This window comes from Thermobia domestica, chromosome 2 (assembly GCF_964235325.1).
Source record: "Thermobia domestica chromosome 2, izTheDome1.hap1.1, whole genome shotgun sequence".
NCBI classification, from domain to species: domain Eukaryota; kingdom Metazoa; phylum Arthropoda; class Insecta; order Zygentoma; family Lepismatidae; genus Thermobia; species Thermobia domestica.
The window spans coordinates 14,268,454-14,284,741 of NC_137455.1; the positions used below are offsets into that span (position 1 = coordinate 14,268,454).

Genomic DNA, 16,288 nt, shown 5'->3' on the forward strand with positions numbered 1-16,288 from the left:
GAATGATAACTCAGTGTTTCTAACTTAAGTACTACCCAACAATAGGGGTCTACTTTTAACTACTTCAACACAGAATTTCCACTCAATTCCCACTTCAACCACAGAACACTCAATTCTCATTTGAATATTCAGAAGTTCTAGGCACGGCTGGACCTTGCCAATGAGTGTTGGTACGGAAGAGTGTAGAATTAGCATTGACCATTTATATTTTGAATAATAATTACGGGACACCTGGGTCAAGTTTGCTTAAAAACGGGACATTTAGGCGCCCCGTTTGAGAACCAGAAAAAAACGGGACAACGGTTGAAAATAAGGGACTGTCCCGGCTAAAATGGGACGTCTGGTCACCTTGGTTCATAGCTTACAAACAGTGGGAATTCACAAGTAGCATGAGTTATGTGAATGGAACGTCCTTCTTTGTCGAGGGTTTCACAGCTGGTAGGCTGTTTTTAGGAGAAACAGGTCAAGACACTGCCTGCCATGTGTTTGTCCCAATTTATGACCATCTGAAAATCTCTCTCTCTGTCTCTTTTTTTTTTTTTAAATCATCATTTCTTCATTCAACAGTCAAGGTAAAGGAGGCCTTGCTTGAATTATTTATGTTCCCTCCCACAAATGACTTCGAAGCCACATCCAACTCCGAACCGAAAATACGGGTTAGACTTCCGAATTATGCTATGCGTAAGTATGGAACGTGTTATAGAATGACTATCCGCCCATCAGTGAACAGGTATCAGAACAAGAACCGTAAGAAATATCAATAAGCGGTTTCTTGGAATTGAGTTAGTGTCCCAGCAATAGGTTTCAATTTTTTGTTCATCCTCTATTCAAACCGGAAGTGGTATAAATTAACAATTTCCCATTTCAAATGTGATCGCCATAGAACAGAAATGGTGAGATATAGCAAGAAGCGATTTTGTGGAATCGATTCGTCGTATCAAGAGAAGATAAAATTTCACTGGCATCTCAATACTAAAACCGGAAATACTAAAAATATTACCAATTTCTTCCGTTTTAATTATTGACCAAAGAGCAATACTTGTTACGAGACAACGACAAGCAGTTTGTTTTTGTCTTTGATTCAGTATCCCAGCAATAGGTATCATCTTCTCCATTAACCCTCTGCTCAAATTGGAAACCTTTTCTGGCTTCAATATTGGTCGCCATAGAGCGAAAACGGAAATCAGTTTTTTGGAATGTATTCACTGTCGCAATAATAGGTTCCATCTCTGTTACACTCTATTCAACCAGAAGTTGCAGAAATTGTCATTTACGGTTCCCCATTTAATCGCCATAGAACAGAAACGGTAAAATAGTAAAAAGCATTGTTCGGAAACCGATTCCACGTCCAAATAGTTTATTCTACTTTCACACATATTGTTTTACTGAAACCGGAAGTGTAAGATAGCGGGTATGTAATTGCAATTTCATATGGATAAAGCGTCGGGGGAACAGGTTCTATCTATGATCTTATCAGTCTGGTTACTTCCTGTCTGGCAGAATGTTATCAGTGTACAGCGTTGCCAAGTTTACCTATTCCTGTGAAGCTAAATGTCGACGAGTAATTCACCTCAATTTCCTCCTCTTTCACAGAACCGTATGAAGAGTTTTGGTAGCACCCCAATATTAGAAATATTTGGTGAAAGGAAAACAAATCGAATGTAAATAAGAAAGAGGTGTATGTCATAATAGAGCTTGTCCTTGTCTGTCATCAATGAGCAAAAGATCTTTCCCTCGTAATGTTTGTTTCCATGGAATAAATTTCCAAACGAGGGATCAATTTCTCACCATGTACTACAAGTATCGGCGTTTCTCAGCGTATAATAAAAATATCGGAGTACTTCAGGTGCAGCACAGATTTTCCCAAAACCTACAACTCTCATTCTGCGAAACGGGAATGTACACTTATTGCTTATTTTCTGTTCTTCGAGACATGGCAACACTGGACGTGTAAAACCAGTTAGAATCCCATCAGCGAAAAAGGATTCTGCCAAACGGGAACACACGATCGCTAATAGAAACAAAAGTTAGATATTATTATTATTATTATTATTATTATTATTACCGGTATTATTATTATTATTTAAGCATTCTGCCTTTCGGCAGGTCCTGGGACTAATGAGATTTTATTTTACAATTTTAGATTTGGGCCTGGAAATGTTTCTTCCAATTTTCTCGACCTTCAGCTGCCTCTTTTAACTCCCAATATTTGCTTCTGTTTTTCAAATAATCGATCAGCTGTGTTCTTCTTCCTATTTCTCGTTTCCTTTCCATGTTTCCTTCTATGGCGGTGTGAAGAAGACAATTTCTTTGCAAGATGTGGCCAATCCAATTGGCTTTCTACGAAGCATGCTGGCTAGAAGTGTCCTCTTCTCTCCTATCCGTTTTAAAACATCGTTTGTTGCTCTCTCTGTCCATTTTATCTTATCTATCTTTCTCCAACACCACATTTAAAAGCTCTTTAAATATTTCTTCTCTAACTTTCGCAAGTCTAATTTTGAGCCTACTTGTTAAGAGTGATCTTTTCTTGTTGAATGCTCCTTTAGCTATGGCAATTCTTTCTCGGATCTCTTTGGTGCAGTAAGCCTCTCTCGTCAAAATACTTCCCAGATACTTGAATTTCTCGATCTCTTCAAGTTCTTTGTTCTACTCTGATCCGTAAGGGCGTGTTTCCACGGGATAGTCTCATGACTTTCGACTTTTGGATGTTGATTTCCATTCCATATAGTTTACCCGTGTCAACTATTTTGCCGATCATCTCCTGTAGTCCTCCTTCGGTTTTAGCTATTATAACCGTATCATCTGCATACCTGATCTTGTTAATGATCTGCCCTTCAATCTGGATTTCTCCAATTTCCATTAATGTTTCCTTCATTAAACATTCACCGTAAATGTTGAATAATTGTGGCGACAATCTACATCCTTGTCTGACTCCTCTTCCAGTCTCAACACTATTGCTTTCTCCTTCATTCAAACGCAGCTTCACTCGTTCTATGTACAGGTTTTGAATGAATCATCGATCTCTCCAGTTGACTCCGATTTCTTTAAGTATTTTCAGAAGTTTCGTCCAATTACCCCGGTCAAATGCTTTCTGCCAGTCGTTGAAGCACAAACGCAACTATTCCTTTACATCAAGAATTCTTTCTGATATAATTCTCATCAATCCAATTGCATCTCTGGTGCATTTTCCTTTCCGGAATCCAAATTGATCTTCTAACCTCTCATCTATCTTACTTTCCAGCCGCCTGTTCAGTATGCATGCAATAATCTTTCCAGTGTGGGAAATTGTGCTAATAGTTCTGTGATCGCTGCACATCTTTACTCGCTTTTTCTTGGGCAAGGCAATCATTGTAACATCAAGAAAATCCCTTGGCCATTCTCCACTCAGGTAGATCTTGTTAATAAGTGAAGTCAGTACTTTCAATGCGTTGTCTCCTAATCTCTTGAGCAAATCTACTGGCGTGTCGTCTTCTCTAGTGGCTTTTCTCCTTCGTATGCCTTTGATTGCTTGTACTATTTCACTTTTCAATATACTGAATCCTTTTTCACCATCATCCACCTCTTCCTCTGCTTCAATTGCAATATCTTTGGGGCGGTTCTTCTGATCATACAGATCTTTTATCCACCTCCTAAATTCTAAGGATGCTTTGATGATCAGTGATTACATTACCTTGTTGATCTTCGATGCCAAACGTTCGTATAATTTGTTAGCTTTCCCTCCTAATTCTTGTGCTTTCTGGTACATCAGATCATATCTGCCGCGCCGTTGAAGTTCCATTATTTCTTCACATATCTGTTCCATGTACTTTTCTTTGGCCTTGTCCGTCTCTCTTTTCAATTCATTATTCAACCTTCTGTATTCCCTGATGTCCGTGTTTTTCGCCCTTCTGCGTTCCTCCATCATCTTAAACATTGCTTCAGTTATCCATGGTTTTCTCGGTGCTCTTTCCAGCCTGCCAATGTTATTGTGGAGTGTGTCAAGTAGAATCTGTTTAACTTTTCCCCAACTATTCTCTATATTGTCAACCATATCTCCCACTGTACAGAATTTTTCTTCAATCTCTTCTTTCACATCGATATTTCTTAGTCGCTCTAAGTTCCATTTTCGATTTCTCCTCCCATTTTTCTTGACCGACTTTAACCAGGTTTGCACTTCCGCCACCAGGAGATTGTGATCCGAATCAATGTCCGCTCCTGGCAGTGACTTCAAGTCTCGTACGCTATTACTGAAACGTTGCTTCAAAAGAATGGAATAGGTTTGGTAGGGTTTCTTATCTCCTGGACTTCTCCACATTTACAACTTAGTTTTTATTTTCTTAAATCGGTGTTCATCACCATCAAATCATGTTGCCTACAGAAATCGATAAGCATTTGACCTTGTTCGTTTCTTCTACTTCCAGTTTTATTATTGAATTCTCATAGTTTGGAAGCTACTTATTGTAGTTTTTCACTTTGAAAGGAAACTCACTTGTTCCTCAAATGAAATATTGTTCAAAAATCTTATCACTTTACAGTACTTCTTACGTCTCTACATGTGATATTCAAATAATACCCAATGAAATATTGCCTGCCAGCTGCGTTTTTTACTTTTCTGTTGAAAAATGTAAACTGTTTCGTGGTGGAAATTTTAGATATAACTTTTTAAGAATTGTAAAATTTTATGTTGTTTATTTTTCACTTTTAAATCTCATATGAGGCAGACGGGTGTACTATAATTTGTAAAATAAATAAATAAATAAATGCACAGCTGAATGCATGCGTTTCCCAAAGTTAATTAGGTGTTTCTTGGACTGATACAATGTTTCCTTCTACGAGCTGAGATTAACCTTCCAATCACGAAATTGCATCTTCTGACTTCTTCTTACTCGAGGATCCACTAACTCTGGTAAAATACAACACATATAAATGTTTGTAATTTTGGAAACACTTTACTCCAAAAGTTATCATCTCTCCGAATACGTTCAATGAATAGTCCCTTTGGTGTCCAAACGGCAAAGTCACACCACTGTCTACCTGTAACTTGTAACTGTCCTTGAATTTGATAATAATAATTATGGTTAGTTTTCAGTTTGAGCTCCTTGGTGAGAAAGTCTATGTGTAAGTAAAAATTCTTCAATTTTGTAGCCGCTTCTGTTGGAGTATAATCACGAGCTGAACTTGGACACTTCACTTCCAACAATTTATCGTCGTTTATAAGCCCATCAGGACTGGCAGCTAACCAAGGATAGAGACTGTGAACTACCAGTCCACATCGCGTGAAATTGAAGGATGGATTCATTTTACTGTACTCCTCTATCGCTAACGGCTCATGTGTGATTCCATACATCATACTATCCGTTTGAGGAGTCCTTCTATAAAGCAAATTATGCACAAGATTGTGACAATTTGTGCTATCTCTCCTTTTGGCCACCAACCCAAATGAACTAGCTGTCAGCCTTTTTCTTCGTTCGTGATGCCATAGCTCACTATCGGACTGCAGACATGTTTCAATACTCAGTTTCTGAATGTCTTGCTGAGATAATTGGAGAGACCTCAACAAATCTTCGCATTCCGATCTCAATTGTTCGAGTTTTATATATGTTTTTTGTGCATTTTCACCGTAACTTGCATCTCCTCCAGATGTTGGTAGGCTGGAAACCCCAAACTCTAATTTCCTTTGTTTCTGTTGAGATCTACTCATACCTGCAGTAGTCCTAACTCTGGCGTTTTCCAGTCTTCTTTTTCTAGATGCTTCAAACTTTTTGGTTACTATATTTGGGCTCCTGTGAGTGATGTTTCTCTTCACGGAAACTTGCCAACCAGGCCCCAAGGAATAATTTAAGGCTGCTGCTGTACACCTATAGTTATATGATGATTTATATAACCGATTAAACTGTTTGCCACCTACAAGTTGTGTTACAAGGTGCATGTATGTCTCTGCAGCATTAGTAGTAGCATCTTCCAAGAGACGATGAGCTTTCCTCAATAATATGTTACCACAACTAATTATCCTGTTCTTCATGTTTCTTGAGGCAACGTCTTCCGAAGTAAGAAAGGAATCTGAACGACATTGCCCTGCTTTGTCACAGCTCTCAGTACACTTTTGATGGTTTCCAAAGCAATGATTAAATACGAGCTTGATCTGTTCTCGTAATTCTTCTGCATTACCTTTAGATTTTTTATTTTTTGAAATTGTCTTGCGAAGGCATCTTGATACGTGGTTGATCTTGGCTTTAGATAAAACTTTCTTAAAACCAGGTTCGGATGACAATTTGAACAATGCCTTCGTGACATTTTTTACTGCATGGTTGATAGATTCAAATTTTTGCAACTTCTGGTCCATAGTCATGCACTGCTTCATAAATAGCACTCTCCACACTGGAATCCCATCACCCACATACTCTTTGTAAATAAGTCCGTGCATTTCCTGACTTCTATTGAATCCCTCAACAATTATGTCACTCTCCATTGCACCTGAACTTCCACTCCAATTTCTGGCGCATGCATGATCAGCAGCTTCTGTTCCGGAATACATTGCTCTTGAGCACACATAGCAATATTTATTTCGTACTCCTAAGTATAATAGTTTTTTTGTATAATAACCTACTATCACCGCACAGCCAGACATAGCAGAATAACGGTGTCCATAGGATCTCTGTGACCAACCACCATCAACAATGACACGTGTGTAAGGAATACCATGGAATAGTCTACCTGATGATATTGCCAGTTGTTTTTCTTCTTCACCATTCTTCCTGAGTTGATCCTCCAGTACTTGTTGCCATATTTCACCTAGTTTTTTTTCTTTCCTCAAATATGTTGATCCACTCAAGGATGGTATTTTCAACATGGCAAGAATCTCTTGTAAATGATCAAAACCTAATCCTATAGAGACTGCTGCCCACACTGCTTCGTCGTTAATATCGATTACGGTCGGCTCTAGACTCGCGGCATTTTTCGAAGTTTTAAGTTCATCATCATCATTCACTGTTGTTAATATATATTTTTCATTACACAGGGAACACTGATAATGAAGTGACGACTTTGTTAGTAGTAGTAAGTTAGTGTAGGAAGTTAGGTTAGAAATGTTTAAAAAAAAATAGCACTAGCCAGAAGAAGAAAAGGAGGACGAGAGTTTTTGATATGGTTAGAAACAGTTGTTGATTTTGAGTTTAGACAGATTGAAGTTTAGTTAATTGGTACATAGTAAACAGAACTTGAAAGAAGTTAGATGTAGAGAGGAATTAGATAAAAGAGAATTAGCAGAAAAGAGAAATGATTGATAAAAGTGAAGTAAGGAGTTTGTAAGAGTTGTAATTGTACTTGTGTAAAAGTAACAATAAATAGCTGAAGGCAAGAAACATATGGAGGCATTGGACGCTGGTATGTTATAAGAGATATATTTGTAAACTATCTCAGGAGATAATAAATTAGCGGGAACCTAACCTAACAGTTGTGTGAATTAGAGAACTTAACCTAAATAGGGATTAAATATTATTTAAAAGTTTTTACACCTTATCAGACTTCAAACCATTACGTATTTCCTTAACGCACTTGAAACCACCCGATGCACTTACGTAGAAGCATTTGTGTTCATATAGGTGCCTTGCTTTGTTTTAAAACATGCGCCAAGTCAGTTATTCGACGGCCCTGTACTATTTCGAGTGTAGACATTTCTAAATATCCACATCTTTCAATGTGATGATCACAACTTATGCATTCTTCATCTACTTCTATGTACGTATTTGATTCTTGGATTTTACCATGTATGTCGGATTGACATTCGTCTGAGTCCGTCTTCACCGGTGTTGATGTAATTGTGTGTCTGTGACGCGCAGGGTACGTGATTGTAGGTATTTTAACCATCAGAGTATCTTCAGAATCACTCTCTTGGCTTTTATGTATTTTCCTGTGACATAAGAGGAAAAAAATAGTCTTATAATAATATACTTGAGAAATATCAAAGAAAAAATACATATGAATTCACAAATATACTGGTAGCATATAAACAATTGCATGTAGAATAGAGAGAGTTGAATATGAAATATCTACTACGTAGATAAGCATTCACGTTGCGTTCATCGCAATGAACAGTGACCAAGTGACTGGCGGCAGAACAGCAAAATTACATTGTCAAAGAGAAATAGCTATCGGAAGAAAACGGCCAATAACAGGTGACGCCGAACATAAAGTGGATTGTCAGCACTCAGAATCACCTTTCGACTGCAGTGCATCGGACAGAGAAACTCAAATAGCACCTCCTATACTCTGTGTTAACAATCACACACTGCCACGAGTTGAAATAAACTCGAAGTTTTACGTCCCAAGGTTATGCCGGCTAGGTTAAAGGAGACGGTGATGATGGGAAATGAATGAAATGATGGAATGAAGAAAGTGGGAGGAAACGGGAGAACCCCGAGAAAACCCGCGCAAACGGTGTTTGTCCACTACAAAATTCACTTGGCGCGAGCTGGGATCGAAGCCAGGACCCCATGCACTAGAGGTGAACGCTTTACTACTGAGCCACTGCGACCCCCGCCACCAGTTGTATGACATGGACACACGTGGGGGGTTCTCTATCAAACCATGAACCATGATTGTGTATGGCGGACGCCTAAAGAAGCGTGTAATCGCAGTGTCTCCACCCAACTATGAATCATGGCAGCGGCTCTGCAGTATCTTACCTTGGTTTTCATCGCGTCACCGCCCGTGATCATGTCACCATTCTAAGAGACCAAGTGAATCTTATACTCCAGATGTTGTTTCTGGGCAATGATGCCGTATTTCAGGATGATAATGTGCCCATGCACACAACTGAAGGTGTTGCGGCGTGGTTTGAGAAACATGGGGATAAAGTTAAACATTTCCTTTAGCTCACTCAATATCCAGACCTGAATATAGTTGGACATTCCTATTCCGTCTTTGAAACACGAATCCAACCCAAATTTTCTTCTCCCTCCTCTTTCACGGAACTGATTTATTCACTGCAAACCAAATGGTATATTAATCCAATGTTCTCGGGATTGCTGCCAGAGTAGGTGTTGCTGTGCTGAGCTTTCGTTACCATACAGCGGCAACATCTTCAGAGCTATGTGTTGAAGTGTGCTGGTCGTACAGATTATATAGTGGTCTTTAATAATCGCTGTGTTCCTATTGGTTGTTTATGTTGGCCAATGGCGTGCTCTGATTTTGCTGGTGGAAACTGCTCTCTGATTGGCTGATGGTTCTTTTCGTACTGAGAAGCTTCAACCAGATGTCAGGTAGATGATAACCTTCGTCTCTGTTGATGGATGGCTTGTATGTACGGATGAATAAAGATTCATGTATTTTCCTGTCCCAGAACTGTTTACATTTCTTTAGTACTTCAATTTGGTCCCACATGGCCGTATGATTGTATTGTATGCAGTGTTCGGCTATTGCAGATTTTTCGGGTTGTTTAAGTCTGGTGTGTCGCTTGTGTTCTTTCATTCTGTCTTCAATATTCCTTCCTGTTTCACCTATGTAAGTGGCGTTACATTCACAGGTGATCCTATAGATGCCTGGTGTCGTCGAGTTTCTGTCTGCCATGGGGCCATATGACGAATTCATGCAGCATCTGAATTCTATACACCGCAACATCCAGTTCACAATGGAAACAGAAACAGAAGGAAGACTCCCGTTCCTGGACGTACTCGTATACAAGAAGCCAGATGGAAGTCTAGGCCATTCAATCTACAGGAAACCCACACACACTGATCTCTACCTCGATGCGACCAGTTTTCATCATCCTGCACAGAAGATGGGGGTGTTAAATACTCTAATACACAGAGCATACCAAATAGCAGATCCAGATAATATAAGCACAGAACTGTCTCACCTGGAAACAGTATTCAAATTCAACGGATATTCGTTGAAACAGATCAACACAGCCATGAGAAAATACAGTAGCAGAGATTGCACCACAAAAGAGGACAACACGGCAGACAAGGAAAACATTGCACTTATTCCATATATGGGAAAAACCTCCAACCAACTAGCAAGACTATTGAAGAAATTCAACATCAAGACTGTACACTGCCCTCCACCGAAGATCAGGAGTTTACTACCAAGTGCAAAAGACTCATTGGGATTAAAGACACCAGGCATCTATAGGATCACCTGTGAATGTAACGCCACTTACATAGGTGAAACAGGAAGGAATATTGAAGACAGAATGAAAGAACACAAGCGACACACCAGACTTAAACAACCCGAAAAATCTGCAATAGCTGAACACTGCATACAATACAATCATACGGCCATGTGGGACCAAATTGAAGTACTAAAGAAATGTAAACAGTTCTGGGACAGGAAAATACATGAATCTTTATTCATCCGTACATACAAGCCATCCATCAACAGAGACGAAGGTTATCATCTACCTGACATCTGGTTGAAGCTTCTCAGTACGAAAAGAACCATCAGCCAATCAGAGAGCAGTTTCTACCAGCAAAATCAGAGCACGCCATTGGCCAACATAAACAACCAATAGGAACACAGCGATTATTAAAGACCACTATGTAATCTGTACGACCAGCACACTTCAACACATAGCTCTGAAGATGTTGCCGCTGTATGGTAACGAAAGCTCAGCACAGCAACACCTACTCTGGCAGCAATCCCGAGAACATTGGATTAATAGTAGACGCCAGCAAAGCTTCAAGATCATATCGAATGATATATTATTACACTTGGTTCCATTCGCGACCTCTGTGACACCTTCCACGACGAATCAGAGCTTTTGTGCTGCCTAACGGTGGTCCCACACAGAGGTGTATAGCATTTTTTTTTCGGATGAAATTAATTAAAACCATGAGTACTACTTAGGCAATGAGTGACTTAGATATTTCATTCAGTCATACTTCATATTTTATATATTTCGGGGGAAGGGGTTCTGACCTCCGGAACCCCCCATACTGTACGTCCATGGTCCCAACAGTAATTTGTACACAGCTCACAGACGTGTGATGGTTAAGATACGGTTCCTTCCAAAAAGAGTAGCTCAACATGAATCATCATAAGATTTATATTATTGTTTACACCGAGCGAAGTAGCTCAAGTGGTAGAGCGTTGGCTTCGCATTCGGGAGGTTGCGGGTTCGATTCCCGCTGCCGACTATCCTGATTGGGGTTTTCCAGGGTTTCCCTTAATCCTACCAGGCAAATGCCGGGATGGTACCTACTAATAAACAGGCCCTGGCCGATACCTTCCCAAATCCTTTCCATTGTTGTTGTTATTGTTATATATCCAGTATAAAAAAAATGGCCTGAGAGCTGTATCTGGTAATTGTTAAATAAATAAATAAAATAAAAATTATACAAATATAAAGTATAGTATTCTGTAGTATGTAAAGCATGTAGTATGCAGTGCAGTGTACAAATTATACTGTAGTATATGTATATAATGTACTACAGTCTATATTTGTGTAAGTACCCTTTGGGGAGGCTCTCTACCTTCCCCATCACTCGTGTGCAGTGTTTCTTTTAGGGAAAATGTGCCGGGTGGCATTCTTAGTATTCGTAAGGGCACATCTTAGTATCTCCCACTGCAACCTCATCTCCTTCGGGTAGAGACCTGCACGGGCCCACTCTGCTATTTCTTTGGGCCGGGCCGGGCTTGGGCTGGCTGACTCTTCAGGTCGGGCCGGGCTGGGGCCGATCAATTGCAATTCTTTAATAATTATTGACTTTCGTTAAACGATAATTGGAATAAAGCCAAACGCTGAAGAAGTGTGTCCGTGAAAAATGTTACAAAGAATGCAATAGCTATTTACAGTTTGTGTTGCTTAGCGGCTCCACTTTCACTAAAGAGGATTGCAGGCATTATGCGGTAAATTAAGCTCTGACCTTGACCTTCACTGAACTCAAAATATAACAAGAAGGGGTGGGAATGTTTTCCCTGTCGCTAAACAATATTGCCATCTTCACTTTATGCTAAAAATCAATTAAGTTAGATTTTTGTTGCAGGGAATGGAGTTTTTGTTCTCTCGATGACAGGCAAAGTTGTAAGAGGCAATAGTACTATTCGGGAGGCAAGCGTCAGGTTGTGAACCAGAGTTTAGAAAATGTTTCTGAGGGTTGGGTCAAATTTAGTACTAAATTTTGGGAAAGATTGGGGCTCGAGCTAATTTTGTAAAAAAAATTTATCGGGCCGGGGTCGGGCCGAAAACTTTTAAAATTTATCGAGCTCGGGCCGAACTTGGGCCAAGAATTTTAAAAACTTATCGGGCCGGGTCGGGTCGAAAATCTCCAAAACTTTTCGGGCCCGGGCTGGGCCGGGCCTAGGTACGTTCGGGCTGGATTGGGCTCGGGCCGAAAAATTCGACCCGTGCAGGTCTCTACCTTCGGGACACACTTGCCTCCAAAAACAGACCTGAGAGAAACACTGCTCGTGTGTGAACCTCCTCTCAGCTACAAGGTTCGAGTACGCACTTACAACGTAGGAGCCCTATATTAGATTCACGGCAGGAGCTCATGTGGTTCAGAACCCACGTTAACCGGTAGGGTGCGCTTCATATAGCCTTGGTGCTGATGGGTCAACAGCATTATATTCCAATACAATAAATGAAACCATCATCGATGAGAAATGCAACTCATCTTTGATTCAATTTATAGTCGTATGTTATGTATGCAATGAATGCATGTTACACATTACCACCGAATCCAAAGGCAATATTTCCAATCCTCCAGTGGTTCTCAAAGTTTGCTAATAACTAGACCACCATCTTCATAAAGTAGTATTTTGTGGTTACTTTTTATGGGCGACATTAATAACGAACATAATATTCAGTGGTGCCCACCCCCCTCATGTCCATGACGCACCCCTCCTCAATTGTCTATCCGTAAGTGTTCTTCCATGAAAAAAAATCTTTTCGATTAATTTTTACACACCCTCAAACATATTTATATAGATTTTAACCCCCCCAAATATTTCAATGACGCAGTTTGCGTCATAGCCCCCCCTTGTGGGCACCCCTGTAATATTGGTATACTTTTGTCAGGTTAATCCCTCCTTAGATATGCAATACTGCTCAGAAGAAAGAAGCAATATATTTGAAACTATATTTCATGGTGCAAATGAGTTGAGTTGATTTTGAGTTTTACGTCCCTTTCAGCAGCGAGGCTATTTGAGACGTGGACCTACTGATTAACGTGGAATCCGAACCACATGAGCTCCCGCCGGGAATCGAACCCGGGCTTCATGGTGCAAATGAATACTACTTTCATGAATGAATTAATGGATATGATGTTAAATATACAGAAGTATTATGTAGGCTTATATGGACGCATTGTTCGGAAAGAAAAAATAACTTTTTAAAAATAATGTCGCTTTCCATAATATACTTGCAGAGTCCCGTAGGACGTGGAACCTCAAAAATTCCACGTGAACGCTGCCCTAGCCGATGGCCTAATGACAACAGCACGCGCCTTATGTACACCCTTGTCCAAAATGATTGTCGTATATCTATAACTGTCTTCTTGTAAGAATATTATTTGATAATGATTTTGCAGGGTGCTTTTAATACTGATACTATGTGTATAATCGGGAAATGCATATTTGTGCTAAATTTCGTAGGAAAAGAATTATAAATACGAAAATTAGAATGAGTAAAACAAAATGCTGAGTTTTGTTTTCGTTTTATTGTTCTTATTTACTGCTCTTTTGACATGAAATTTTCCACATAACATGTCTTTGCCGATTACACACATGCTAACATTATAAGAAATACGGGCGAATTCGTTATCAAATTATATTCCTACAACAACATATTTATAGACATGCGACAATAATTTTGGACATGAGTATACGTATTGGCCCAGACTCGATTACTGGCAAGAGAGGAATCAAAGTTGAAAGCACCACAACTGATTTATTTAGGCTCGGTGCTGAAACGGGATGCAAGACTTCAACCAATCAAAATAATCCACACAACTGCAAGCAAGTATAAAATTCCTTGAACGATATGCAATCTAGCAACGTCAAGTGGGATATATATATCAGGGCGCTGGAATACTTCTTCCGTATCCCCGTTAATCCTACACTGAGAAAAATCCGTCCTCGGGTCAGCGGTATATTTTACAAATATACGGAATCCTCTTGCTCACTACAGAAATCAGTACACGGCATACGTTATTTGTATGCTACATAGGCATTGCCCTTAGGTGTTACATCATGCCGTTGCAGGATGTCTGACATCTAACAGTCTTACTTATGTTACATACATATACGTCCGTCAGTTATATCTTCGTCAGTTATATGTTATATACGTCCATTTGTATGTGAAATCCTGACCGCCTATATTGTTTCATACGGAAAGTACATATAGATGGAACACTTATACAGAAAGTATCATAAAACATGCGTTTTCAGTTATACGTTTGCTGTACGTTAAGTCCAAAAACTACAGGATTTACAAGTGTAACATACGATTTTACGTACAACACATACAATTTTTCCTCAGTGTAATGTATATCGTCAAACCTCATCTTTCCCGCCTCCTCTCTTCCTCTCTTGATCGTATACGTATCTTTATATTGTGTAGTTTTTAATATCTTCGTAATAATACTTCTGTAAAACTCGGTGAAGTTGTTTATTCCCGCCTGAAGGAACTACGAAAATATCTTTATTTCAAAATTTCACACCTAAATGAATGATACATATTGTTTACTTCTTTGATCAAGTCCATGTATAACCTCAAGTCCATTACTTAGATCAAGTCCATTACCTCACTTTGAGAAGTACTGAAGTAATCAATACTAGATATTACCACACAAACCTCATATTATAACATTGATTGACATCTAGACTTGGTCAAAATTGTTATGCACATACACTAATTTTCTTTTTAAAATTTTATTGTAGATTGCACTTACCTGTGAATATTGTACATGGCTTCTTTTGCGATGGCTTTGCGATTTCGACTTCTGTATCCCATCTTTCTAACTCTATTTCGTTTGTTCCCCATATTAGAGACGAAACCCTTGTGTGACTACTACAAGAAACTAAAAAATGTATCTGAAAATAGTAACAGCAAAGAAGGCGTTGTTACCATTCAAGTTCCAAATACTGACTGTGATTTCCATAGGATGCGTAGGGGGTCTATAAAAGACTTTCTCGTAGGTTCACTGTGACCACCCATGCAAGGGTTGCTCCCGCGGGGTTTTACGCAGAAATTGGAATTCTACCATTGTACAGCAAGAAGTAGAACTTCATCGTCACGGGAAGTTTTCTTTAGACCAATTTGGGTAATTTTCCTCGCTTAGAGAAATCGTGAATGAAACTTGCATTCGAATCGATCGATTTATTCCAAAGATTTTTGTACAACAAAACCTAACGTTGGGATTACACTTTTCCTTCTGGCTGTACTAGAAATGCCACGTTTTGAAAACAAAAGGAAGGAAACAAAAAGAGTAATTTAAGGTTCATGATCTTGGATAAAAGAATAACTTTAGGTATACTTGGATCTCATATTTATTTATTGATATCAATAAGTCACTATGATCTACTTAGTTCTAGAATACTGAAAGTACGAAATTGTTATTGCCAGAGTGATTTTACTAACGATTTCCACATCACATAGAAGGGTTTATATAGTCAAATGAACAGCGTTTTATTGTATTTTATTTTATTTTCATTACGGATAAGTTTATTTGTTACTTTTGTTAAATTGTGTATCTACATACAGGTTGAAATTATGACTCAAATTGCGTCGTTGTAAATTTTAGAAGAGGGACGTAACGAACAAGAATTTTAGGAATGATCCAAAAATTGTATCAAAACATTTCGGTCTTGGCCAATAATTAGTTTTGAATCCGGGGACACAAAAGTTTGGAAAGGCTACTAAATCGGGTTTTCGTATTATTTTCGGAATAAGCACACCATACTGAGTTAAGTGATAGTTTGGGTTTGGCTACACTATATGTAGTTCTCCAGATATAAGGCGTACAAGAAAATGTTTGATTGTATAAAATATATTGAATTTTGTGGATCGGGGTCCACAAAATTTTTGAACGGCCCTTAAATCGAGTTTTCATATTTTTTACGGAATAAGCAATTATACTGAGTTAAGTGATAGTTTGGGTTTAACTACACTATATGTAGCTTTCGAGACATAAGGCCTACAAGAAAAGTTTTGCCTGAAATATATTGGATCTTTTGATCCAAAAAAGTCGAAATATTTAAACTTGTAAAGTAAAAAAGTATAATTTATACAATAACATATTTCATCAGTAATTGAATATTGAGTAAGTTTCAGTGGCGTATTTATGATTTTGTTTAGGACACGGAGGGC

The 16,288-nt window shown here is 38.9% G+C and overlaps 1 protein-coding gene across 12 annotated transcripts in view; it reads right to left on the bottom strand.

Annotated features, from left to right (window-relative positions):
• The window catches only part of LOC145670271 (uncharacterized), a 312,108-nt gene that overhangs the window by 174,024 nt on the left and 121,796 nt on the right, over positions 1-16,288 (bottom strand). Inside the window, exon 1 of one of the 12 annotated variants that reach the window (XM_081739010.1) lies at positions 14,871-14,947. The exons of the other annotated variants lie outside the window; for them this stretch is intronic. Coding sequence (XP_081595136.1) covers positions 14,871-14,932 — 62 coding nt within the window. The 5' untranslated portion in view covers positions 14,933-14,947. Of the gene's footprint in view, positions 1-14,870; positions 14,948-16,288 lie in introns of those variants that run through there. 12 annotated transcript variants of the gene reach the window in all.